The sequence below is a fragment of the Melospiza melodia genome, chromosome 4, assembly GCF_035770615.1.
Source record: "Melospiza melodia melodia isolate bMelMel2 chromosome 4, bMelMel2.pri, whole genome shotgun sequence".
Classification (NCBI taxonomy): Eukaryota; Metazoa; Chordata; class Aves; order Passeriformes; family Passerellidae; genus Melospiza; species Melospiza melodia.
This window is the reverse complement of record NC_086197.1, coordinates 15,771,480-15,799,220: the sequence shown is the minus strand read 5'-3', so window position 1 is coordinate 15,799,220 and position 27,741 is coordinate 15,771,480. Positions and strand designations below refer to the sequence as shown.

Genomic DNA, 27,741 nt, shown 5'->3' with positions numbered 1-27,741 from the left:
GTCCCGCTGGCGTGGGCATGGCCGTGTCCTGGGCGCTGCCCGCGCCCCTCAGCCCGGCGCAGCTGAAGCGCCTGGAGCAGCACCGCTACAGCTCGGCCGGGTGCTCGCTGCTGGAGCCGTGGCTGCAGCCCTACTGGGGCTGGCTGGTGGAGCAGGTCCCGCGGGGGCTGGCGCCCAACGCCATCACCTTGGGCGGCCTCCTGCTGAACTGCCTGACGGCGCTGCCGCTCATCGCCTGCTGCCCCAGCGCCACGGAGCAGGTACCGCCCGACGCGGCTGCAGCCGGGCGCGGGGGCCGCGGCTCGGCTCGGCTCGGCCCGGCTGGTGCCTCCCGGAGGTGCCCGTGCCCGGCGCGGGTGCGGTGCCCTGGCACTTCGGGCTCCACCGCAGCGACACGCGTGGCCCGTCCCTCGGCACGGAGGGTTCAGGCAGGGCTGCGGGGCTCTCCTGAGCAATCAGCGGAGCGGCTCGCCCTGTGGGGCAGCAGGGGTCCAGCTGGAGATGGGTGTTAAAGTTGGAAAGGCAAAACGCTGTAGGGATCGCGTGGAAGGACGAGGGTCCCCGCCCAGAGGGCCCCGTGGGGCCGCGGCTGTGGTGCGGCGGGCGCTTGGCCTGCACTGCGCGCTTTGAGCGGAGGGCACGGCCGGGATCACCTGGGACCGGGACCCCGTCTCGTACACAGCCCATCTTGCATTCCATGGCCGGGAAGGGAATGTCCCCCCTTCTCACACAGGGGCCGTGCGTGTAGAAACAGCGGCAGGTCATGATGGAGGTGCAGGATATGCCCCGGAGCAGGGCAGGGCTGGACCACGAAACACGGCTGATGTCGCTTGGGCGTCAGAGCTGCGGCTGGGCTGGGGGACAGGTGAATTTGCTGACAGCTGCTCAAATTTATCCCTCCTTGTGTGGGAAACTTTAATTGCTTTGACTTCTGGAAGGAAAACAGGCTTGTTATCGTGGGCAGGTGCTGCTCTTACTTGACCTGCAGTGTCTACAGTTTCTCAGTCAATTTCAGGAGCTCCATCAGAGCCTCCTAGCCTGTTGCAAGTTTCCCATTGCAGAGTCTTTATGGTAGTTAGAGTAGAAAATAGCAGGGGGAAATTGCTTTATGTGGGTAAAATACCCGAATACCTTGGGTAAAATACCTTGTGGCCATTTTTTCTTGTGTTCTGATGGGTTTAAATTCTAACAGCAGAGGTTGGCAGTTGGTTGGGACTTTTTTTAATACCATAGCTTTATCCTGGTGAGTGTTCTTGTCAGAAGAACATTACTTTTTCTCTAGTTGCTGTGCCGTTTGTGTTAGCAGAGGTGTTTGTGGCAGACATATCAGGAAACTGATCCAGATCGAAATTAGCTTTGGTTTGGTCTCACCCTAACCACTCCCCTCATACACATCACCCTGTAGAGGCACCCAGGCAGTAAAAGAGAAGACAGAGATGACAGTGAATGGTTGGAAACTACAGATGGTCTTCTAGTCCCACTTTCAGAATTAAAATGCTTGTGTACTGCTACCTTTAGCTTAGTTTTGTGATGAAAATACCAGTTGTGCCAGCTATGTGTCTGAATGCTCATTTTAGCTTTTTCTCTTTGCTGTTCAAAACTAAAAGCAGAAAGTAAATTTTACTTAAGTTATTTTTCCTTTGGGGACTCTTGTACAAAAAGAAAAAAAGTTGTGTTGCAGATATCCAGGGAACTATTCCTTCCAGGAAAACTTAGGTTGGATTTTAGGAACTTTTGTTACTAGCTGCATTTTATAAGAACCTCTGTTTTGGACTATACATTTGTGTTCAGATATCAGTATATCCTTTATAAACATGCACTGTGGATCCAGCCTTTTCCTGTTATTTTGTTTGTTGCCTCTGCTCTGTGAGAACAGCCCTGATTTTTCTCTTGCTGCATCACTTAGAAGCATCATTCTCCCTCCAGCTTGTTTAATGACTAAGCTCGTCTTCTGCCTAAGTTGAGATCATGTTTCTGGATGGCTTTTTGAAAGAGCTGAATCTGTTGCAACCCTGACAGGTGCTGCATGCACTGTTGTAATACCTGCTTTGTAGTTTTGACTGGGATGTGTTGCCTGGAAGGGATGGGTGGAGTTGACAATTACATTAAAGATGCTTGAAATCACAGACTGAACTAATACCCTAGTGCACTTCAACAGCACCTCTTTCCATCGTGAATGTGTCTTGACCACCTGGACAAACATCCATTGTTTATGACATTGTTATAGTCTCACAGGTAGGAGCACTGAATAGAAGACTTGGGTAAAGTAACAAGAACTTTTGGGTTTTGGTGTAGGGGATTTCTTTTGAGTTGGTTTATGTGGTTGTTCCGTATTCCATAGCCAATCTTAAGTTTGGTTAAGCTTTTATTGAAAACACAAAAGTCCTGATATTTGTACAAACCATCCAAAACAAGACTGGTAGTTGAAATCTCTCAGAGAGCAGCTGCCAACAGATGCTTAGCAAGGAGATCTTTCTCCAGTGTATATATATACCTTTCCAGCTGCCAGAAGACTGTGGCTTAGCAGTTTCTCTGCAAGGGATTCTGTTTGAGTTACTTACTAGAAAGCAATGGACAGATCTGTTTCCTCACAGACACTTTCCACCTCATGATTTTGCCTTCTGAGTTAGTTGTTCTGAACCTGTTTGTACTTTGCGCTTCCATTTTGTCCTATTGCAGTGATTTCTATGATTTCCCTTCCCGAATAAAATTAATGTCTCAAACCACAAAATGCTCTCTTGTTCTCCTAACATGGAGCTGTTATTTCCCTATACACTATCCTTTTTATCTTCTTCAGTATCAGCAGCTACTGAAAACCTGTTTGTTACTGACTGGCACAGTATGGTTTGGAATTAGAAAATATTGTCTGCTTCAGTAATATTTCCTTGCCTAGCAGGAACATGATTTTTGTATCACTGTCTCCTCTAAGTGCATGTTTCAACATAAACTTTCTTATTTACAGCTAAATTAGAAGGTGCACCCCTCAGGCATTATTGTAACCATGATTCAGGTGCACATTTTTATTTTCCTAATCTCTGTAATTTAGGACAGCAATCTATAAAAACAGTATCCAGGTGTGGTGGTGGAGAGGACACCACCTGCACATTTCATGTTCTGTGGATTGTTTTCACTGTGTCTGCAGCCTGGGTTGTGTTCCTTCTTTTTTTTTTTTTTTTTTTTTTTTTTTTTGACACTCATTGGGAAATATTTAGGAATGAAAACTCTTGCTGACATTAAGTAAGAATAATGTGTATCTGGTGCATTAGAGTGCAAAAGGAGCAGTTTTTAGGTGAGGATTTCTGTTTCATCCCCACCATAAGACAGTAAATTGTTTTGCTCTACTGCCAGCAGACTCTGAAGCAGCTAGTCAATTCATAAGGCTTTGCAGGGGAATCTTGCATATCCTTCCCCTTTCTGGGGAAAACCAGGAAGAAAACTGACTAAACATCATATAAACATCATAATATTCGTAAAAAGGAGAAAGGGAACTTTGATCCTCTGTTTTCATGATTGCCCGTGGAGGAGTCTAGCTTTGGTAATCCTTCAAGATCAGCCACAGGTCCCGCTAAAATCACAGAATAGCTGGGTGGAAAAGACCTTTAAAGGTCCTCCTGCCCAGCCTCTCTGCCATCAGCAGGGACATCTTCAGCTGGATTGGGTTGCTCAGAGTCCTGTCCATTCTGACCTTGAATATTTCCAGGCATGGGGCATCCACCACCTCTCTGGGCAACCTGTGCCAGTGTTTCATAGCCCTCATCATAAAAAAAACCTTCCAAATATTTAGTCTAAATCTGCCCTCTTTTGTAAAGTCATGCAATTGTAGAATAGTTTGAGAAGCTAGAATTTCAGACAGAAGTGCATCATGTAATTATTAGATTGTATTGAATTATAACTATTTGAAAATAATTCTTGTAGCACTTTCAGCATGATCTAAGCAAAGAGGTGGGAACAGAGGAAGACAGAAGAGAAAAGGATGAATTATGGATTTGCTTTTTGGGCAGTGATAGGAAAAGGGGGCAGGGGCCCAAGGGTTCTCCTGCAGGGAGCTAAGGGAAGGAAGGGAGGCTTGTGGTGGCTAGCTCTGTAGGATTGTTCAAGAAACGGTGTAGTGAGTTTATAAAAGGGGAAAGTTTCTACCTTGCTTAAATGGGCTGTTTAGAAAGCCATACATATATCCAGGGAGACAGAGCAGGGAAGAGTCTGAGTGCCTCTACCTGGCTCTGCTATCAGCTGTTTGGAGGGAGAGGAACGCTGGTGAGATGCTGTCTCTGCCTCTCTCTCTTTCAAAAAAACTTTAAAATAAACAACAGCAAACCCAAACAAACAGCTGAACCACCTGTAAAATGAAAGAGGCCTGCCAGAGGGCAGAATGAGAGGAAGATATTGACACGTATGATATTATGTAAACAGCAGGGACACAGCTGAGCTTTGTGGGAGAGTAGAGAAGTAGAAAAGAAGTTAAACTGGAGCAGCTGGTATGAGCAGAGCACGTATGTGGGGGGGGGCAGGGGGAGAAGAGCATGAAGGAAAAAGCATTACCTGACTTGGCAAATAAATGTGAAGCACTGAGTGAAGTGGGAAATTCAGCCAAAACCCACAAGAGGGGAACAGGTCAGTTGTGAATGGGAGAAGGAGGTTATTTGGCATGAAGTAAGGAGGGCAGGAATCCTGACACAGAAGGATGAGAGCTCTCAGACAGGGCTTGTTGGAGAGACAAGGATGTTAAAGGAATGCAGAGAGTCCTTGGTATGCATGAAATGCACTTGGAGTATGGTACAAATAATTATTTGGTTATTTTATTTTTCTTCCATGCTGCCTTCCCTGCTGTAGCTCAGGTTTGAACAGCCCCTTCCCTCTTCTTGCTGTTAGTACAATTTGTTAGTACAGTTATTACAGCCACAAACAGTGGTTTGTGCTGAACAGAAGCGTGGGAAATGAGCCATGTTTAGGGGGAAGTCCAGTCAGAATGTCTCCCTCTGCTCTGGATCTGGTCCAGAGAGGTGCCATGTAAACTAGGGCAACACTCTTAGGCGTGGATTGAGGAAGTGAGATTATGGCTAAACATGATGAGTAATTAAGGAACTGAATCTTTAAATACTGCACAAGCTTGGCCTGTTGAATTCTCTGGATTTGAGAGCTGTGCTTGAAACAATTTCTAAGAGGTTTCCCTGACACATGTAGTCTTTTGCAGATGCCCATGCTCTTTTGTGGGGTGGAATCATGGGAGTAGAAGAATGCCTGCTGTTCTACCCCCATTTTTTCCTGAAGGAGAGGCATGTCACACATACCTGTCAAACACTTCTTGTACATGGCTTTATTTTGACATGCTCTGGGTTATCAGATGACCAATTCTACTGTATAGAATCTGTGTGTGACAGAATTCTGGGGTTGTAGTATTTTCAGACACCCCTTTGAGCATCCCCCTCTCCCTCCCTGCCTCCTCCCCCTCAGGTTTCTGTTCTCTTCTAGTTCTGTGAGAATAGCACCTAGGTCTGGCCAAATAATGCATTTGCTTGGGCAGGATATAACTTTGGGCAGAGGTAATAAACGCCTCATCAGTGAAAAGCTGATGGTTATTGGGAGCCTCCTGACCTTTCTGCTTAGCCATTCTCAGATGCTCCCACTTCTCTAATTTGAAAACTACTTGGGTCCAGTGTGGGAAGCCATCAGGGGACATCCCTGGATGGACAGCCAGGCACATGAGAAGGCAAAGGAGAGAGCAGCAGGAGCTGTATTGGGAGGGTGGATATCAGAGAAAATCCATGGTTATTACAACCCACTGGTGATTTGGAAAACTGTGTTTTACCAATTAAAATATTAGAGCTGCTAAATGATAGTTGATCACAAGTGAATTTTGGTTCTTACCACTCTGGTTTAGATTTGAAGTCAAGGCCTAGGGATGAAATGCTCCAGATAGTGTTTCTAAGCTCTCTGACATATGCTATTCTTACTAACATAAGTAAGAATTCTTTTTCCTTTCTCTTTAACTGCGGGGGATCAGGATACATCTGCTACAGGTGCTAATGGATACAGATAATCCTCATTGGGAGACAGATGAAAATGCTCACCCTTTGTCCAGATCAGCAAGGGGCAGACAGAGAGCTTGAGGGACTCTTGCTTTGATTTGTGCCAGTAGGAGCTAATGCAGACAGACTTGGATTAGTCTGAATGATCATAGCTGTACCATAACTTGCAACTGGAAAAAAAGCTACTGTTTTGTCAAAAAGCCCAAATAGGAGAAGTTTGAATTAAAGCTGATGTATTTGTTTATTTTTACATATATTGTGTTACACTTGCTTTAGCAAGAAGCTAAAGGTAGATCTCAAGCTATGTTTTCATAATTAATGGAAGTTTGTCACCATAAGGACACCTCACACTGCAGATGGCCTTTGTGGCACTTCACAGAAATACTGCTGATAAAATGGGCTGTGTCTTTCAAACACTCCTTTAAAAGACAGCAGTGCAACCATTGATTTTTCGTGGCCTTTCTGCTCGTTGGTCGGGAGCTGCTGTGTTTGAGATTTTCTGTTATTCTCCATGTAACAAAGTTAGTTTGAAAGCCAGTGTATGTACTGTGGTAACTTTAGTATGTAGATTATATCCCAGCTGAAATTATCTCAGCTTCAACAAAGTCCTGACTGTGCTTTTATGTTCTGAAGTACCTGAGCAATGACTGACAGCCCTCTATTTTTGAAGGATGGAGAGCAAGTGGAGGTAGCTGCAGACCCCCTGCACAGTGTGAGACCAAGAGAGCTCGTGCCATGAGAGACCCTTGAGTTCTCTGTGCCTCTCTGGGGCTTCTGGTGATCCTCAGTCCTGGGGTAGCTACAGGCACCTCCTGTCCTCCACAGGCTCTATCCTTTCATTAGAGGAGTGAAACTTTTTCAAAAGGTGGCTAAAACTTTCCTCCCTGGTTTAACTACATCCCCCAAGACAAGATTTTGTTGTTGAATTAACCTAGAAGGGAGAATAAACCTAAGAAACTCAACTACTTCCATCATTAAGCATCAAACTTGTATTGCTGTCCTCACTTGACCTGGATTTCTACAGTGTAATCTTTGCAGTAGTTATCAAATACCTGTATATTAAATGCCCATTGGAATAATAATATTTCCTCATCCTCTTTCACCTGCTTAAGGGTTACTACATGATCTGTGATAACAATTTTTCTTGGTTTCCTTGGATTAAAGGAGGAGACAGCCTTGCCAGTTTTGAAGAATGTTTAAAGTTTTCTAGATTTTCATTTGCATACAAGTCCAGAGCTTGCACCTAAAGTGAGTTCCTGATGTTTTGGCTGTCTTTTCCTTCAAAGCTGGGTGACGCGGCCAAGCAATTGACTTTGATAACAGTGTTTCAGCCAGCCTGAAATACATGAGAAATTCTTAAATAACAGCAAAAATGCTATTCAGAACTGGACTTTCCTTAAGCATGTGGCTGCTAAGTGTGTTTTGTGACCAGTCTAACTGGAGGCATAACTTTTTTTCTAGCTCAAGACAATGAGTAAAATGATGATGAGACATCAGAATGTCTAGAGGAGCAGCTGCACCTCATCTGCATTCTTACTGCTGCCATTTTCCCTTCTTCCCCAGCAGTCACACTGGGTTTAGTTGAGTGTGGACAAATCTCAGCACACTGAGATCTGATCCGCTGTCTAATCTGCTTAATAGCCTTTACTGCTCTTAGGAAATACACGGGCAAATGTTGGTCAATCTGTGCTGCAGGAGAGGAGTTGCAGAGGTGCAGCAGCACCACAGCAGCTGTCCCTAAGCAGGGAGTGGGAAAGGATTCAGCTCTGTGCCTGCCTGTGGGTGTTTGGTTGTTTAACCTGCAAATTGCATTGCCAGCATTTTTACCTGACTTCATTTTTGTCAACAGTACTCCTGAATGCTAAGGGAAGTACTGGAAACTGGAAACTACATGAAGTAAAAAATGTTGCCTGTGCTTTGTTCCAAAGGTGTTTGAAATAATTTTAAACAAAACCTAATTCCTAGATGAAGCCAGACTGACTGTGCATATGAAAACAGTGCTTTTCAAAGGAATGAGTGCAGAACAGTTCCTTTGAACCTAACAGTGGTGTTAATGTAGCAGCTTGGTTTGAAACTGATTATGTATATTAAGTAGGTAGTTTCTCCTTCAATTTAGTGAATTACTTAATTTTTTAAGCCCTGTCCAAAGTGCCCAGGTAGTCAATTTTTGTGTGTTGGAAGAAATATCTTTCCCTAAAGGCTGAAGTCTTTATTTAGTAAAAAACTTAGTGGGTTTTTATATCTGTATGTTGTAAATACGAGCAAATCATCTACGTGTCTGTGACACAAACTGCTGACAGATTTAGTAAGTGCATTGCTACTACTTTCTTTTTTAAAGATGATTTTTATTTTTATAACATTTTCCAGCACAAAGAATGCAACTAATCACAGAAACACTGTGGGTTTAAGGTAGAAAAGAAGGTCAGTTGATGCAGAAGAAGGGCCAAAGTTTTGGGTTTGTTTTTGCTTAAATGAATAGAAGGTCCTGTGTTCCACTGGTGTATCTGAAGTAATTCATTACAGTAGTTACTACAATCGATGTAGATATTAGTGCAAGGTGTTTGGTTTATCCATTAACAGATAGCACAATATAGTACGGTTTTGTGATGAACATTATTTTACCTTTATTGAAACAGATTATCAGCTAAGAAATTGGGAACTACCTGGTGACCTTTTATGTGAATCTCTTTCAGGCACCTTTTTGGGCCTACCTCCTGGGTGCACTAGGACTTTTTATCTACCAGTCTCTGGATGCCATTGATGGGAAGCAAGCCAGGAGAACAAACAGTAGTTCTCCCCTTGGAGAGCTCTTTGATCATGGTTGCGACTCTATTTCCACAGGTAACCTCCATTTACTGTCACCCATCCTAGTTTATAAAAGTTGCCTGTTTTCAGGAGCAGCTGATTAATCACAGAATTGTTGAAGTTGAAAAGGACCTCAGGAGATAATCTAGTCCAAACCCCTGCTCAGAACAGGGTTTTTTAGGATAACTTCTCCATCTCCTGACCTTTGCATCCCTGGCCAGTAACAGAGGGTATTTTAGAAGTTCCTTTGGCTGATGTTGGGTAAGATGTGTTCTGCTCTTACTTAACTTTGCATCTTCACATATTCCCCTTTAGGAGTAAGGTGACAAAATATCAGTTTGGTAACATCCATCCACCCTTACAAGAAGGGTGATTTATATTCCTTAGAAGAAGTAGTTTTAAAAAAGTTGGGAGTCCTTAAAAAGCAAACCTTGCTGAGTTTCACTTTCCATAACTGAGCTGCTGTTGGTGCCAGTGCCTGTAGTTCCATAAAGCTCAATGGCTGAGACAGTTGCTGTGGGAATTGGTGGCTTCTTTATGTGTCACTTCCCAGAGAAGTGCAGCTGCCAATCTCCCTGAGCTTGGCCCTTCAGCTGAAGTTGTTGGTGTTGCACAGAACACGAGATGGCAAGGCCAGGAGGAGGGAGAGCAGCCGCTGTAGGCCAGAGGGCAGGGCCCTGCCTTGGCCGAAAAGGAATACTGTGTTTTGGTTTCTCCTACCAGGACTGCCCCTGAGGGTCAGCTACTCAGTGAAGTATCAGTCATAGCATTACTTTGTTAGAATGATGTAAAAAGTCTTGTATTTTTATTTATTTATATAATTAATTTCTCTTAACTTCAAGCAAAAAGGATATATGATTAACATATTCATTTCTGCTTTTCAGTATTTGTTGTCCTTGGATCCTGCATAGCGATCCGACTAGGATCAAATCCTGACTGGTTGTTTTTCTGTTGTTTTGTGGGACTGTTCATGTTCTATTCTGCTCACTGGCAGACATACGTATCAGGCATACTAAGGTTTGGAAAGTAAGTAGGTATCATTAGAACTACATGTGGCTTAATGTCTAAGACTGCTAGCTCCTCCTTGATTTCAGTATTTCAGTTTGTTCTTAATTTACTCCCTGCTTTCTCTTTTTCTTACCTTCTTTCTCATCTCCCTTTCAATCCAGCAGACTTGTGTTTTACCTGACAAAAACTTGAAATTCTGCATAATACTGAACTCTGCTGTTCTTTTAACAGCTGCTTTTAGCTCTGTATGCTTTGTTTGCATGCATTTGGCTCTTTTTTCTGCAGATTTGTTGTCAGAACCCATACAAGCACTTGCAGACTCAGGCCAGAGGTCTTGTTTACATTGCAGACAAGTGCCCTGTGTAGGAGTAGGGACTGAGCAAGCATTTGGGTACCTCCCTTTGTAATCTCCCAGCTAGAACAGTTTCAGCCCCAGGGAACTCTAAACCACATGCATTTTAGAGAAATTCTCCTGCTAATGGGTTTCCCTTTCATAGGCATTTTCAGTCTTCCTTGGAATGAACTCTCTCTCATAGCATCCTCAAGGAGTTCCACAGATCTGTGGCAATGCTTGAAGAATTACCCTACATTTATGTGAAAGCCTTTTTACAATCTGGCTCACACTGGCTTTGATATCCTTTAGGTTTTATGTTAGGTCAGTTCTAGAGACTGCTGTGATGCTGTTCATGACTTGATAGAAATTTTATCTGTTTCACTGCAGCATAGGAGGAGAAGTCATGACATGAATGTAGAAGACAATAATTTCTGTTTAACTGCTAATAATGCAGGGATTGCTGCACCCTTCTGTACTTCGGGTAGTGCCTGGCCACGGCTTTTCTGGTTTTAAGGAGTGAGCTTCACTTTAGTATAACTACTTCTGAAAAGAGGAAAAGTCTGAGACTTTTGTGGTAGCAGAACTGAAAATAAGGGATACAGGAAGGGTGTCCTGCTAATGCCAGTCACTTGCTAAATCACCTCTACATAGTCCTGCTTAGCTCTGCTCTGCCAGAGGTGCCTTAGCCAATCAGCTGGCCCACAGGCTGGTGACCAGCTATCCCTGCACATTGCACCAAATGCAGCTGTCTCTGTGATATTGATAAGAGCTCTTTTTGATTTGCTGGTATGCATTTTACCACATTATTACATTTACTACTGTAATTCTTCTGCCTGCCTACACATCCCATTGTTTTTAAAGGACATCTTGTGCTGTAAATAAAAATAGGTGCTTTACAGTGATGGCTGAAATAGGATACTTTCTGTCCAGGACAGGAGGCTGCTCTGAAGGGAGGTGGACCAGGCCATGAGCTCTGGCCTTTTGCAGACATGACTGCTTTTCTGGACCTTTTATTCTTGCAAAAAGCATGAGAATGATTTCCCCACATCAGGAAGGCAGTGAGATTCCTTTACCACATAAAGATTTTGTAAAAACTTGGTGACTTCTGCTTTAACACAATGATAGTGTACAGACAGCTCAGAATGGCCTGGTGTTCTATGGTTACTGTTCAAAGTTAAACGGACACAACTTTTCCATGAGATAACTTATTTCTGTCCAGTGAAAACAGGTCATTTTTTTTTCAAGGCTCCCAATTATGTTTCCCTTAAACATAGAGCTGTGAAGAAGGCATTAGTATAGTGCTCTAAATATGATGGTACATAATAAGATGGATGGAAGTTTTCACTGATGCTATTTCTCACTTAGAAACACTAAATTTTAGAAATAAATCACAAATGAGATTGCTAGTGCTGATGGCCAGGAAGGATCAGAGAGCTGAATAATGTGACACTGTCAGATGTCTGACTAAAGTCTTTGAGCTCTGATTTGGGTTCTATTGCCACCCACAGTCTGAGCCACTGTGAAATTAAGTATTAAACTTTGGCACAACTTTAAGTTTGAGCCTCCTCCCACCACAAGCAACAACAAAGGCAATGCAGATTAGAAATCCTGGTGTTAATAGTACAGAGTGCAACCTCTGAACACTTGCACACGGTGCTTTTGCATAAGGTAAGCAGCAAGTTCAGCAGTGGCAGGGTGCATGTAACACTTCATCCCTGGCAGAGAAGGAAGAGCCCACTCCCAGCCCCCTGTCCTGTGACACTGTCACTGGACCTCAAGCCACTTCATTAAATGGGCAGAAGGTGAAAAGCCTACACTGCACTGGCAGGCTGGACTGGTTCACCTGACAGTCCAGTGAGCACTGCAGCAAGTAAAACTGAGGGAATACAACACCTTACGGAGAAGAGGACTCCCCATGTTCTTGGCTTTAAAGCACCTCAGCTTGTCATCTAACTGTAGTTTAAACTCTGGACCCTCTAAGAGTCACAAGATTGTGATGAAATTTAGCATATTTTATCACCATCTTTCTGATGAAAGAAGAGAGTTTAACTGAGATTATCAAGTTCAGATAAATGTTTTCCATTACCCAAAAGATGATTTCTGTCTTCTTCTAAAAACCCTCTGCTTCCTCTGCAATAGGTCATGTGCTAAGTAGCAATACCCATTGGCCATAATACCTTAAAAGAGCAAATTTATTGCAACTGCTAAAGGAAATCTTGAACATTCATTATCAGTGTTTGCTGGTAACTTTTGTATGAAATAAGATATCTGTCTCAAACTTTTGGTACCATAAAAGGTAACTTTGATATGCACTTTTTTTTTTTGTCATCATTTTCATTATTTATGTTAAAGCTTAAAAAGTACTGATTTTTTTTTCCTTGAGCCTTGGCCTCATGTGAGGTTTCATCAATTAAATACAAAAATAAAGAGTTGTCTGTCTTGTCTCAGAACAAAAAAAAAGTGAAATATGGAGTCTGGACTTCATAGGGCATACAAGGCCACCTTTCCTAAAACAGCTTTTATGGAGGAAAGTAAGATAGCAGTTATACGTTCTCAGAAATATGGCAAATCCTTACCTATCCACTGACTCAGTCCTCCCTTATTTTGCAGGCTGTATCTGTCAAGTTTTCATGATATGAAGCTTAAAGAAATCCCTTCTTTCCCAGCCTGCTCGTTATAGTGTCTGCTTTTATTTGCTGTGCTTTTAGTGGAAATGTTTGATTGCTTTTACTATGAGCTTACCTTAAACCTTGATTTGACACTTAGACATCAACAAGTCTGTAAATTTGTACAGAATTCTCCAGTAGTTAACAGTGTATTCATTAAAGTGTCCCCCTTTCAAAATTATATGTAGCTTGCTTCAGAAAAGGAGTATAGCTTTCATTTTAAATCTTAGCCAGGGATGTGTGCCCCATATAGAGTAGCTTTCTCAGTCAAGGAAAGTAATATTCTATATATATTTATATCATTTGAAGTACAGTTACTGAGGGTTTTATCCCCTCCTACCTCCACACACACTTTACACTTACAGCAAAAAGTCCTTGAACTAAATCTCTTTTTTTTCTCCTTTCACAGAATTGATGTAACTGAAGTTCAGATCACCATAGCAATGCTGCTCTTGATAACTGCTTATGGAGGAACAGGATTATGGGACTATAAGGTGAGTCTGTTAAATGCTCAGAGTTCCTGTTGAGTTTCTTGTCAAGCGTCCACAGTTCCTGTGGTATTTGAAGCTGCTCTGTGCAAGTACTGTCAACACCTAGCAGTTGTGTAATGTTGTTTTAGCTTATTGTACAACTGTTGGTCATTTTAATGCCATAGTTAACTTAGATCTATTGGTGTCACTCCCTGTGCACAGATTTGTAGCTACACAGAGGAAAAAAGACCCCATCTACCACATATAAACTTCTGATCTGGAGCTAGTACTCCACACATACTTAAGCTTTAGCAAATGGGATTTTTTCTGGTTTTATATATTTTGTATATTTTATTGTAAGGCATACATTTCAGTTAAACAATTTATCTTAAAATTTAGGAATAAATGCTTCAATTTAATGAAACTGGGGGATGAAGCCAGGGGGTTTTGGTAAAGTTATCCATATTTGTACTGATTTTTAAGAATTATGTCACAGCCATGTAAATGTAAATATTTATATTTAAAACATTGTTTTCTGTCCCAAAACATTTCCATATCTGTAGCTTTTATTCTGATCTTTAAAGATGCACTATATTGGACAGTATCTAAAGATCTTCAGCTTTCTAGGGCTTTTACTCAGAAATTTATAGTTCTGATTGGTTATAGTGCAAAGAGCTGAGACTTACTTTTCCATACTATTGATAGCCAATAGAAATCAAAACTAGTTCAAAAGTTTACTCAGCAGTTAAGGAATGTTTAGCTACATTTTGTTACCTTTTCCTAGCCTTTTTTTCTATTTTCAAAAAGCTTGTCTTCATGTTGGAAAACAAAGTAGGTGCATTAAACTTAAATTATGATTAACTTTTTCCTCACTATTAGAATTTGTTGTAGTTATGCTGTATCACAAAAACTATATATTCAAAAAATGTAGTAAGCAGTTTCCATTTATTACTTCTTTTTAAAATCTTCTGCTGCCTTTGGAAGTTTCCTTGACACTGCAATTGATTCCAAAAGGTAACTGTTTAATTGAAATTTGTATCCGGAGACTTTTTATCATAGTCCCATGCATATGCAAAGATACAGCATACAAATAACATGCCAAAACACACAGCAGGCAGATGGTGTTTGTTTTTCCTTTGGATCAGTGTTGTTTTATCCAGTGGAATAGAAGGAACTATCCCTCTTCCTGCTCCCATATCATGGTGATTGATGGCAGTAGTCTGTCATGTTTTTGCTTGTGTGGTGAAAATATTTGAAGAACATATTAAGGAGGAGCAGACTAAGATCTAGCTGAATTTCAAGAACAGAACTTAAGTACTCAGTAGAGGACTTTAAGCAATACAAAAAATACTTGTTTTCTTAGTAAGGAAACAAATTTTAAATATTGTTGTCCTGAGTTTGTTCCCAGGAAAGTGAGGATTCAAATAAAACATTTGTTTAGTAGATAAGATTGACTGCTTTAATCACTCCTTAAAAAAGGTGTTGTGTGCTTAACTTTTAATATCTTTCTCTTGTTTTGTTGTGGTTTGTTTGTTCTTTGTTTGTTTTGGTTTCGTTTCTTTTGTGTTCTGCTAAGGTCCCTTTGCTGGGCTTAGAGCTGAAGTTCTTTGCAGTTATTGGCATCCTGTGTGGAACAGCACTTTCTTTTTTCAATTACTTCCGTGTCATTTTTGGTGGAGGGGTTGGAAAGAATGGATCTACAATAGCAGTAAGTTGCTCTAAAAATTCAATTGAGGTTTGAATAATTTATGCCCATAATTTATTATGTTTCAGGTGATCCATAAGGGCTCTATTTGTTTAAGCTTTTAAGCAGACAGGCATGTGAGTGTTATATGGCTCACAAAAGCAAAGTTCATTATCTGCCTGTTACTGGATTTCTTCTGTCATGGGAACCAGCAGTGAATTTTCCTAAAAAATTGATTAGTGGTCAAAGGGTACTGCAAAGGGTGCTAAGAGAAGTGACATAATACTAATGGATTTTGACAAGTTTTGGCAACTCTGGTTTTATTTAATGGGATTTGAAATATGTATAAATCTTGGACTTTATGATGTGACTGAAGTTTAAAACAGATTTTCCATCCCTTTATATCTTAGGGAACAAGTGTTCTTTCACCAGCCGTGCACATTGGACTGCTTATCACACTGGCCACTACAATTTATAAAAAGTCTACAACTCAGCTGTTTGAAAAACATTCTTGCCTATATGTCTTGACATTTGGGCTTGTGAATGCCAAAATCTCACAGAAGTTGGTGGTAAGTCAGGCCTAAACCTCCTAAAACTAACCTGGTTCTTGGCTAAACACTTACTGGATCAGGGGGAAGAGTTTTCCCATTTTGCTTTGCTCCTGTATTACCAGATTCATTGTGATCAAGACATTGAACTGGACTCAGGGTTCTACTGAGAGATTATATGTGACACTGATGCAAACATGTATTTGCTGTGAGTGGACTGGTTAGGACTTTCAGTTTTGTTTAACTTACTCCTAGAAATGCACTTACTGTCTGTTGTTAACATCCTAACTCTGGTCTCTTAAGGCTTACTAATAGTGCTGTGGCTTCTCCTTTAATTATCTGAAATGAGAATTTACTGTGATCATTAAAATGAAGAGAGAAACATTTCTGTCTCTATTCTGTCTTTTCAGTATTAGTCTTTTTTGTACGTAAAACACTCCATAATGGATTTTAAAAAAGTTGCCTTACTACAAATTTACCAACATTAGTAATCCAGCCAGATGCTTTTTCAGTAATACATTTGCAAAGTCTTAGAGTTTGAATGCAGTGCTGGAAAACTAGAGAGTGGGGAGCCCCTGCAGATAGCTGAAATGCATGGGTATAGATGTAACTTCTAAGAGGGCATTGCTGGGCAAGAATGTGATGCCTGTTTGCTGGTAGTTACACCAATCTTGCAGGGATGCACTCTTTATTTTATTTTTTTTTTCAAACATAGGTGGCTCACATGACAAAAAGTGAAATTTGTCTTCAGGACTCTGCATTTATTGGGCCAGGACTTCTGTTTTTGGACCAGTACTTCAACAGCTTCATTGATGAATATATTGTTTTGTGGATAGCATTGGTAAGTGTTTTATATTTTCTGTTTGGACCACGCTTTAAGGAATGGATTGAGATTGTCCCTGTCATTCTGCTCTGCCATTTCTGACTTGCTGACATTGCTGCTGTCACTGCAGAGGGAGTGCTGGGCACCAAGTAAATATGTTTTTGGGAGCTGACTGGCTTGCTTTCCTTGGAAACAGAGAAATGGAAGTAAATTTATAAATCTCTGCTGAAATTATGCTTTAGTCCATGGGGATTTTTAAAGTCGTTCTGTGAACTGCAGACAAATGGTTTTTATCTGATCTTGTAAGTGTTTAGTGCTGTTAGGATGGTGGGGTTTTGTGATGGTTTTATTAATTCTAAACTAGACCAATCTGTAGCTGTTATGTTACAATGATGTATTTATGTTATGCTTGTCACTTGGATAAATTCTGATTAAAGTATAGCATATTTATAGTAGGGGCAATTTTTAAAAATGGAATTTTTTTTAACCTGTTCTGTTTTGTTCTTTTGAAGTTCATATCCTTGTTTGATATGCTGAGATATGCCAGTGGTGTGTGCCTACAGATTGCCGCTCATCTTCATATACATGTCTTCAGAATTTCATCTCATCAAGCTCCTGAGCAGGTTCAAAACCATAATGACTGATTAAATAGATCAAGGACAAGAGAAGAAGCAGTTAGGGGAATGAAGCAGCCTCTGTGTTTTTGGGAAGACAGATAAAGCTTTTGAAGAAAACAGTTTTATGAGAAAGTTGACTGTGTTTCAGACATTACCAGATGTTAGAATTAGTAGGTACAAAGTTCTGCAGATGCTGTTGTACTTTTGAACCAGTATGTATTTCCCTGTGTTTCAGACCACAAATACTACGTTTGAAAATGTTGCCATTTCCTATTAGGTGACTTTAATTTTGTACTTCTCTTCTGGTGAATGTAGATGCAAAGCAAGGTGCTACCAGCCAGAACTGAAGAGGAATTTCATGTCTAATCTTGTAGCATTAGCTTTGAAAGTTTTGTTACAACTGCTCTGAAGTGGTTGTCAGATGTACCAATGGATTCAATCCTGCATTATTAAGACTGGTAAAAGGAGGCAGCCATGACCTAAAAATCACTCAGTCTCTCCTCTTGTACTTCTAAGGAACAAGCTGTTGGATCAGTAGATGAAGGAGGTACAGCTTTGATTCAAAGTACAGTTATGAGTGCCTTTAGAATTCATGCATTCACTAGAATCTAAGTACATAACCTACTGCTACCACATGAAACTTTAGCTTGCACTTTCCTTCAAGGCCAGTTTCTGGTTCTGTGGTCACAGTAAGGTCAGTCTCAGTGTACTTCATCCTTATCTAGACTACAGGTAGCTGTGTAAGGACAGGACTTACTTTAGGCACCCTAACTTTGTATCTGTGAGCCTATGCAAGTGAAGGACAAAGTTCATTGATAAACTCCAAAGCCTGTGGCTCCAGCACTGCAGCCCACCCTTCTGTATTTCCCTCTCTGGTCTTTGTGCTATCCCTGTGTTCATTTACCTTACAATTGATCCTATTGTCTTGTAGCTGCTACTGTACTTTATCCAAACAAAAGGGCACAAAACTGAACCATAATGTAAAACTCTCCAAAACAGGAACTCAGGCCCAATATCAGCTTCTTTCTTCCTTTAAGAACAGACCCCCTGGGTAACATAAAATATCTAATAAGAGGGCTGTTGCCATTATAGAAAAGCTGAATGAAAAATTGATTACTTGCACACAAACGCCATACATAAGCTCCTTTCAAGAGATACTACTTGAATATGTAGTTTATGTAAAAAGCTGTTGAATGTAAGTGTGCATTACTCCTTCCAGTTGCTGATATGTACCTGAGCTTCTGAGTTAATGAAGTCCTTCCTGAACTGTCCAATAAAGAATGCCATGGTTTGTTTTAAAAATACTGCCAGTGCAGCTTCCTACCTGCTTATTGGTTCAAAAATACTTCTGAGGCATTCAAGGAACTTTTAAAGTGGTATATTGTCTGCTGGTCTGGAGGAAATAAAATAGCATCCACCATCCTCCTGCCTAAGAAGAATATAATGATCATTTTGAGGATCTGTAGCTGTAACAGTTACTGCTTGTAACTCCAAGTGACTAATATAAATTCAGAATGAATCCTATTACTGCTCTTTGAGGCTGGAAATGACACAGCATCCGCACATGAATTTAGCCTGAACCCAGGCCATGGTCAAATAGGAAAGAAGATGGTAATGACCATTTTACTTTAGCTGAATACAGTAAGCAAATTTACCTCCTGATGAAAAGACACAGGCAGTATCTTAGGAGTGAAATGAGTGAGTTCTCCACAATGGTCAAAACTGTCCTGGCATAGCAGGTATAAGTAGTTTTGAGGACATGGTTGAGGTATTTGGATGATAGGAGACTAGTGCAGAAATCACTCAGAAAACCAGAACCATGACTCAATACTAACAAATAAAACCAGAAGCAGGAGGTAATGCTAACAAATAAGCTCCTGCTGAAGATCTGAAGCAGAACCTGTGACCTGTTTCATAGCCTCCTGTCACTGGCCTTAGAGGGCTGAGACTCAGTAATGACAAAGCAGCATTGTTACTGGTTACCATGAGAGGCCCATATCCCCCATGCATCAGTGTAACTCCCATGTTTGCTCCTGTCCTGAATTCTGGCAGGGGCAGAACAAGGAGTTCTATACTCATTGTAACCAAACAGCTGAAGTTACTGCAAGTTAGCCATCACTAATGTGGCTTCCAGACCTGGAGAACCACCATCAAATGACTTGACTCAAAATGCTCGTAGGCTGAGAAGAAAAATATGGTTTTGAAACACATTGTTGTGACAACATCACATTTGGTGTGTGTGGGTGTGTGGATGTTTTTTTTTTTCTACTGTTGTATTAAATCAAAGCATTAAATATATTGGCAACTATCTAATTCTTAAAAGTAGATATTCAGGTGTAATGGTTTTCTGTAAAAACAAACTACATGTGCACTAAGCCAATTGTTTATTTTATACTTATTTACTCTAATGAGATACATGAAAGATAAATGCTTTATCCTTAAAAATCAGGTCTCCCTAAATTGCTAGTCATTTGGAATTGCAAAAAATAATATTCCATCTCAAAGGCTTGTAATAGCCTGTACTAAATAAATGAGGTAAATTTCTTCTAGCAGTGGTTCTACAGAAAGCAGACCCCAAAATGCATAATGTTTAATTATTGTTACTTGAGCAGATACATTAAGCTCATAATTTAACTCAAAAAAAAAAAACAAACCACATTTTCTGGACAAATTACAGCAGTTTATAAATCTCGTACTAATACAGAGATAGTGCAATGTCTAGACTAACAAAAGAGTTAACAAAATTTACTTTAATTTACCATAATACACATCATTAAACAATTCTGTCTGAGCTATGTCATACTCTGTGAATTTTTATAACAGCTAATATATCAGCAGGCTAATTGAAACTGTGACAATCTGCAGCTTGTTAGAAATGCTTCTATTTGCACAATGTACCTAAAGGCCTCAAGTTATTATGTAAAATCTGGGCAATGCATGTTTCATTAATTTTTCCCCTTGTTACAATTTGGTATAAAAAAATGAAACTATTTAAAGTCCAATGCTAGTGGAAGTGGATATGAAATTTTAAAAAGTCAACTGAACAGACAGTGAACAGTTTGGGGTCCATACTGCCCCCCAGTAATAGAAGTTTACTAAGATATGTTCTTACAACCTGAACAGACAAGATTAGAACAATCCAGGAAAGAGTTTAATAGGAACCTTGAAACATTTAAATCCCAACATCCTTCTAATGCCTGTACTTGTATCGTGTTACTTAGGTACAAGTTGCTCCTCCACTGAGCCATCAGAATAACATGGACTGAAGAGACTTGCGAACAGTTGCCATCTCCTGCTGTTGCTGTCACAAGAAAAGGAGATAATGCTGAACAAATGTTGTATCAATATGATTCCTTTGAATTAAATTAATGTCAAATGACTTTTAATTGAATGTTCTATTTTTGCATTTAGCTAACTTCATAGTCTGATACTTACAGTGTCCATCATAATCTTCTTCTGCAACATTGCCATTTCCTTGCGAAGTTCATTTTGGGCACCGGCCAGAAGATTTTCATTGCTCTTCTCCAGCTCTTCCATGCTCTGAAGTTAAGGAAAATATTAATTCAGAACTCCTCAATGTCAAGCAGTTAATTTAAAACAACCAAACAAACCAATAATTATTCACACTAGAATTTAATTTTTACAGTGATCACAGATAATTGATGAGTTTGTCACAAACTTGGCAGAGGAATCATAGAGGACTTCATTCTCCAGTCTGCATTTCTGTTTGCACAGTATGTACCCTGGGAAGAGGACAGAGCCCTCCAGTCTGCCTCTGTGAGGTCTGAGTTACTTTTTCTACATTTCAATTAAGATAAAAATTCTACAAGAGGAGACTGAACAGACATCTGTCAGGAATTCTAGGGGCTCAGTGTGACTGCCTTGCTGGACTTGAAGTGAGGAGTATAAACCCCACTGCATTTCTTTGCACACTTCTCCCCAGTTATCTTCCCTTTTTTACATACAATTACACCTACCTCTGTGTATGTGTCTAGTTGCATTTTCCTTAATTTGTATTTATTTAAGCTTATTTGAGGTTTGAATTCTACCTTTTGATCTTTTTTGAGGGGAAAAAAAATCAAAGTGATACTTGATCTTCTGTTCAGTTTTTCCTCTTTGATGAAGACATTTTTCACATTTTGGAACAGTTATTATTTATTAATGCTTCTGTAATATACTCAGTAAATTTTGATTTTTTTAAACTAAGAATTGCTCCATTTCAGATTTATTTTTATCAACTACCAGGCTTGGAAAAAACCAAAACTGAAATTTCAAAACCAGCTAGGAAATTACTTGAACTGAAATTAAGGTTTGTCAGAAATTGATGGACTTGAATCTGCCCTGTATACTGGCAGCTGGTGAAGCCACACCTGGAATGCTGGGTCCAGTTCAGACTCCTGAGGACAAGAGAGACATGAACATACAGGATAGATTACAGCAAAGGGTCATGAAAATTAGTAAGGCACAGAAGGTTTTCTCTTGTGAGGAATACCTTCAACTAAAAAAGTAAAATTTTTGTGTGGTTGTACTCCAAACAGTTTTTTTGCTTGCTGTCTAGTATGTCTAATTTACTTTGCTAAGCTTGAAACACTGAATTAATATAGCTTTCTTAAGTGGTAAGGATCAGCTGCTTTCCAAGAAAAAGATTTACCTTTAAGAATTGTTCATAGAGTTGCTTAATGGTCTTCAGTCTCTGACTTTGAACTATTCTTGCCTGTTGAAAAACCTTTTGTTGCTGACGAAGCATATTCTGAAGCAGAAGCAAAAGAAAAACATAATTCCATCAGCTGTTAAGCAGAGTGCTTGGATAGCACACCAGTTTCATTTTTCAGAATCAGGAAATCTGCCTTTATTGGAAATCTGTGCCTTGTAAGGGGGATCTCTGCCTGGAGAAGTTATCCTGGCTTTTATTAATGAAAGTAAGACTGAAGACTGGATTAAGCCCCAAGTCACCTCCTGAGGTCTCTTGCAACCTGAATTATCCCTGTAAAATCCCATGAGGATTGCTATGCCCCACACCTTCCTAGGGTATCCCAGAGGAATGTGCTACCTAGGGAAAAGGGAACCTTGCAAATGTGTTGGAAGTACAGAGCAACAGCACATGATTACATTCCATTGTATCGCTTCTGTCCTCTTTCAGTGATCAAATTCTCTTACATTTATTATATACAGGCATATTTTTAAGGAATGTATGCTACAAAAACAACTACTTTCCTTTATTCCTTTGTTCCCTGAAGCCAAAGACTATGGATGGAGAGAAATGGCACATGTCTTTCTTCTCCTTAAATGGTCCTTGCTTTTCTCAAGCTGTATGCTGGCATAGGGCATCACTTAACAGTGTGTATAAACTTGCAATGAAGTTTATAAATGCACCTCTTCCCACACTTAAACAATCATATATTTATATTTAAACTACATAAAGTGTTTTTACATTTCTTGAGTATAGAAACAACAATATTCCCTCCTTGTGGAAAATACACTGAAGTTCCCACCATGCTGGAAACTCACGGCTAGTTTCTCTTCCTGCTCCTCTGCCTTTTGCACGTCTACATCCCACTGCTGAAATAAAGTCAGGAACTGCTGGGAGAACTCATGATTGAGCTTCTGCCTGTGAACAGACACTGTCTGTAAGTATGACAAATGCTACAGGTTCAACATACACAGAGAATAAAATAAAAGCTGGCACAGATAAAGAAATAGGCTACTTTGACATCTGACCCCATTTCAGTACTGTATGTTTTGAAAAACTGAACACACACATACACTGAGTGGATGTGGAATGTTATCTATAGAGACAGCATAAAATACTGGTTAAAAAGAAATTATAACAACTCTTCTTCCTAACAATGTCAGGTTTTCTGAGATTTACCATGTTTTCTAACTCAGTTACAGGTGTTTGATTTAACACAAGGTGTTTACTTTGCAGAACTGAAAGCTCATTTCTTAAATTTTTTTCCATACAAGTTTCAAATACAACACCAAGACAGTTACAAGCATTGCTGACTTTTAGTTTTTAACTCTCTCTTTTTTCACTTTGCTCTAACTCTATCAGATATAGTAATTAAATATGCCTTAAGAGGTGAGAGGAATGTTAAGGAAGGTGAAAATTATTTACTTTCTTAACCAGAATGATATTAAAGTTTTACTGAACATTTTTCAGTTTTCAAGTAGAAACAGAAAATGCCAAAGTGGGGAAACACTCCTGCCCTCCATTGTTTTAAAATACATAACATCATCAAAGGTCACTTTCCATAAAGATAAAAGTAAGCTCTACTCTTTTAATGTGCCTTGCTCTCAGAGTTCCAAATCCTAAATTTGTCTGTTCAAAAGAGAATGTGCTAAGTTATTACTGCCACATGAACAAAGTGGACACAATGGAAGGCAGCAGAGGCCCTGAGCAGATGTTTAACATTAGATACAGTGCCTGCTATTGCAGGTGACAGACCAGCTATCCATGCTGTCCCCCAGAAGGGAATCTAGTTCCACAGGCTTGGAAACCAAGAGGAAGGGTCACCTTTGCTCCTGCTGCGTTTTCCAAACGTGTTCAATCTTCTGGTTACTGGTTTTGAGTGAGGCTTTTGTGTACATTTCTAATCGTTTCCTCTTAGCTAAGAGAGCCTTGTTAATGTCAGCTGAAAGCCAAAGAATATTTAGAAATTAGGCATACTGGAAATGCATTAAAAAGGCTGATGAGTTACACTTCGGAGAAGCAAATGAGGTGTGTTCTAGCAACAAGAAGCTGGTGTGATCTGATGTGGTGATGTCCCTCAGCCTGCTGGTGGCACTGCTGTGAATGCTGTTTCTTTGTGCCTGTCACACACCCTAACCAACACCTGTTTCAGAGTCATATGCCAATTTCTTGAATTTCAGAAATAAATTAACGTTAGTATGTGATTACTATCCCTGTGAACATACTGAATGAATGAATAACTATTTTTATACTTCAGAGAGACAGTACTTTTTACGTATTAATATAAGTTACTGTGTTTGTTTCACTTCAATTTACATTTGGAGATTTATCAAGTCACAGTTTAAGATTAATACAGTGATTTAGTTTCCTTCTCAATGTAGATTTCAGGAAACATCTGTCAAACTTCTCTAATTTGCTGAGGCATCTGTCTCTGCTAATGCCAAACCCACTATTTTGTGCACACAGCATCCTCTCTCTGATCCATTCATTCTCCCTCCTTCCATCCTTCCTTTTTTTCCTTTTTTGAGTCTTAAATTACAGTCATAACTTTTTAGCATTGCAATCCTCCTTATATCTGAACTGCCAGACCTCTAATACCATTATAATATGTAATACAAAATATTTAATTTTGTGACAGCCAAAAGTTCTAATTTGTGGATTAAGGAGTTACTCAAGCTTCTCTTTCACCTTAAATTTGACATGCAAGTAATGACTCTGTACAGGTTTCTTTTATTATATACAATGGAAGTATTACTCAGTTATTGAGTGTGTAATGCTGGCATTAAGATGATTTCCCTTCCTTCCACTTTCTGATGTTTGCTCACTCTGTGATGGGTACTGTTTATTCTTTACAAATGTTAAAAGTGTTTTTTCTCTATCCTGTCACTCTCTAGAATTCAGCTGGTAATTTAAGTAGGTAAATCCACCTGAGGATCTGATTATGACTGTACTAAATCCTGCTGAGTGACACACACAAATTGCTCATCACTGGATGAGCAGCATTACTGACCCTCGTTATCTGGCTGTTCCAGAAACTCTCATTCCTTCTGACTGCTGAAATTCTCTTACCTGTAATTCCCTGTTCTCTGTATTTCTGGAAGAGCTAAGTTCAGACTGCTCTCTCATTCTGTATCACAACTGATCTCTACTTCCAAAATTGCTTGTCTAGAATTAGAACTGTTTGTTCTCTTTTGCTGCTTATATTAACCTTTACATTTCCCTTATTTCTCACTCAAATCTTGCATCCCCAGTATCCTCTATGCCAGTGTAACAAAAAATTGAGTGAGAACAACAGCAAACTGCTATTGTCCCTTTTCTCTACAATATATGTACTACTTATAAACTTCATCTTAAAATTGGAATTGATTATCCAAAGCACTCATGCATCTTTCCCTTTTCCTTTGTAATTATGTACACTTACAAGCTGTGACTCATTTATATGCAGATATTCCCTCCTTTCCCTCTGCTCTCCTTAGATATAACTTTTTTTCCTGAAAACTGGCTTTATTCAGAAATGCTGAAAAGTGCTACAGAGACTAGTCATTTTACATAAGTCTTGAAAGTTATTTTGTGGTGAGTTATTACTGCCAACTCTGCCACTGTATTTTATTTATTAGAATGTAAATGTACTTACCTCCAAATCTCTCCAACATATTCTGTACTTCACCCCTACAAAACAGTGTGTCAGATTTTTATTTGCCCATTTTCTGACTTCGGATCTGTTGAATATGCTTAGAACTAATTTTATTCACATGCCTATTATTCTAAGCAGTAACAGAACCACCACTGCCATAAGATAATTTTATTCTTTTTATTCTCCTGTGAGAGGTTTCTTTTTCAGATTAATTTGCCTTTTTTTTTAATAAAATGCTAGAATCTATCAGCTACTCCCCAGTAAAGAGGCACTATTACATAAACAGGCATTTAACATGCCTTGAGTAAGGGGAGTCAGTAAATAAAACTGATTATTCCCTATAACAAAGAAAACAAAATGGATATTTGGAACACCAAATGAAAACAAGTCCTTCTCAGCATGACTGGCACAGTAAAAAATCCCAAGGCAAATAATTTCAGGGTTGGTTATGCAGCATCTTTAAGATGGTAACACCAGTGTGTAAAGCAGGGTTACAGTACAGTAAAAACAGTATCTTCAACCTAACAGTTATAATCTACTTGAAAACTCTTTAAGCATGTACTTTTTTAGTACATTTACACTGTCCATGAATATTAAATTTGACTAATATTTATTCACTCTCCATGAATATTAAATTAAGATTTATCTGTAAAATAATTTCTTTTTCATGCAATATGTGGATCGTTTAAAGTATTGGTAATGTCTTCAAGCAACTAAAATGAGAGGAAAAAATTAATAGGATTTAATGACATTATCAACAATTAAACAAGTAATCTTTTAAAATAAACAAATTTAAGAACACACAAATATATCATTTTTTTCTGCATGTTCAAGAGAAATTACAAAGAAATGGAAGAATTACAGTTTTAAAATGCCTTTTTTAAAATTCTTTTTTTACCTACCACTACTGTATTATCTGTCAATTGATTTTTTTAATCAAATACTAAAAAAAACCCAAGCCAAACCCAAACAAGGCAAAAATAAGCCTAGTGAATAACTGAAGTTGGTATCTATTTAAGACCTGCTTATTTTGGAAAAAGCCCCCAAACATCTAACCTTACCCCACATCATCTGGAACCACATGAGTATTCACCAGAGGTCTTTTCTTTCCATGCTTGTCCATTACTGGTATGTCACCTTAAGGAGGAGTATAGAAATATTTACAAAAAGACATTTTGTGTTGGTTGTTCACATTATTAAAAGTGTAATTTTTTTCTGTAATGACAATTCCCTGCCCATGTCTCATGGTCAGAGCCCATGAGTAACACTGGCAGCTCCTGTAACTCTGAGTCTGGAGCTGGCAGATGGTGCAGAATTATTCTGCAAGCAGACTGGGGCTGGCACTGCTCTGAGTTCTCTGCCCTGGTCCCAAATAGTTTTAATTTCTCTACACCATTAATCACAACTCACAATTTAGCAATCATCAGAAAGCTAAAAATAACATAAAAATTTATAAGAGTCCAATCTGAATTTACTGTAAAAGAGGTACTGTAATTCTGCACCTTTAAAAAGAAAAATCACAAATAGATATTTATATTATTTTGAAAATTACCAATCAAAATTACACATTAGGAACCTGGTGGCCTCTGGCATTATAAACCGTGCTGTGCTCAGCCCTTGGCTGATTCAGAAGTTCTTCCCTTCTTTTCATAATCACAAATGTGATAAAATTCACATTTTACAAATGTCCTAAAAATTTCATATAAGCACCTTCTCTAATATCTTCCTCTGATCCACTCAGTTCTTTTCTTTCCTCCTCAAAGTCAAAAGAAGGTATGGTCTGATCTTCCTGTGCTGGTTTACCAGCTTTTCCTCCATGCTTTCTTCCTGATGGTGCCATGGTGAGATCTTTCCCTACTGAAACAGTATATTGTATTTGTGACATAACTTCCTCCACAATAAACTGAAAATAAATATGTTTTCATGCTTACCTGCACCTATTATGGGTACCTCTTTAAAAGTCTGCACCTGTAAAGATATGCAAGCAGTCAAACTGGTTTAGCTTTGAGGTATTCCACAGCATTACCCATCAGTGATGCTTTTAAAAACATGCTAAAAATGCCAGGGCTATTAGGAACATACTTGATTCTGCTGGAATAAAGTACCCATTTTCTTAAGATGTCTGCCAGCTTAGCTTCCATAAGGTCTATTAGACATTTTGTCATATCCTGTACTGCATTCCCCAAAAGCTATGCCAATATTCTACTGTCCAAAATAGAGGAATGACAAACCATAAGAGCAATGTGATCCTACAAGCCATCCCACACTGTAAAGTCAAATGTACATATGCTCATGCCATTTTTTAAAGTCCTGAGCAACTTCCAAGTTCCAATTTATCTTTCTTTATAGCTATTACACCTCTGCATTCTGTAAGTAATGCCATTTCTACACTGGCAAACATTTTACACAGACTACCTCCTAAAAAGTTATTAATTT

General features: G+C 39.5%; 2 protein-coding genes across 6 annotated transcripts; one reads left to right on the top strand and one right to left on the bottom strand.

Moving 5' to 3' along the window:
* On the top strand, positions 1-20,367 carry CHPT1 (choline phosphotransferase 1). Of its 3 annotated transcripts, none has more exons than XR_010027515.1 (9): positions 1-260; positions 8,720-8,867; positions 9,716-9,857; positions 13,249-13,333; positions 14,886-15,017; positions 15,404-15,562; positions 16,257-16,382; positions 16,877-17,528; positions 20,203-20,367. XR_010027515.1 is itself a non-coding variant. In XM_063154006.1 (9 exons), the coding sequence occupies exons 1-9, from the start codon at positions 18-20 to the stop codon at positions 20,245-20,247; spliced, it is 1,191 nt and encodes a 396-aa protein (XP_063010076.1). In that variant the 5' UTR covers positions 1-17; the 3' UTR covers positions 20,248-20,367. The 3 variants fall into 3 exon arrangements, 2 of the variants coding, with proteins under 2 accessions (XP_063010076.1, XP_063010077.1); XM_063154006.1 differs by having other exon boundaries at positions 16,877-16,987; XM_063154007.1 differs by lacking the exon at positions 16,877-17,528.
* On the bottom strand, positions 19,327-27,741 carry SYCP3 (synaptonemal complex protein 3). 3 transcript variants are annotated; one of them, XM_063154009.1, is made up of 9 exons: positions 27,237-27,271; positions 27,016-27,162; positions 26,367-26,442; positions 25,306-25,340; positions 23,496-23,613; positions 22,490-22,589; positions 21,633-21,731; positions 20,417-20,521; positions 19,327-20,282 (listed from the first exon to the last, which is right to left on the bottom strand). In XM_063154009.1, the coding sequence occupies exons 2-9, from the start codon at positions 27,143-27,145 to the stop codon at positions 20,229-20,231; spliced, it is 717 nt and encodes a 238-aa protein (XP_063010079.1). In that variant the 5' UTR covers positions 27,146-27,162; positions 27,237-27,271; the 3' UTR covers positions 19,327-20,228. The 3 variants fall into 3 exon arrangements, with proteins under 3 accessions (XP_063010079.1, XP_063010080.1, XP_063010078.1); XM_063154010.1 differs by having other exon boundaries at positions 27,016-27,159; positions 27,237-27,265; XM_063154008.1 differs by having other exon boundaries at positions 27,016-27,741.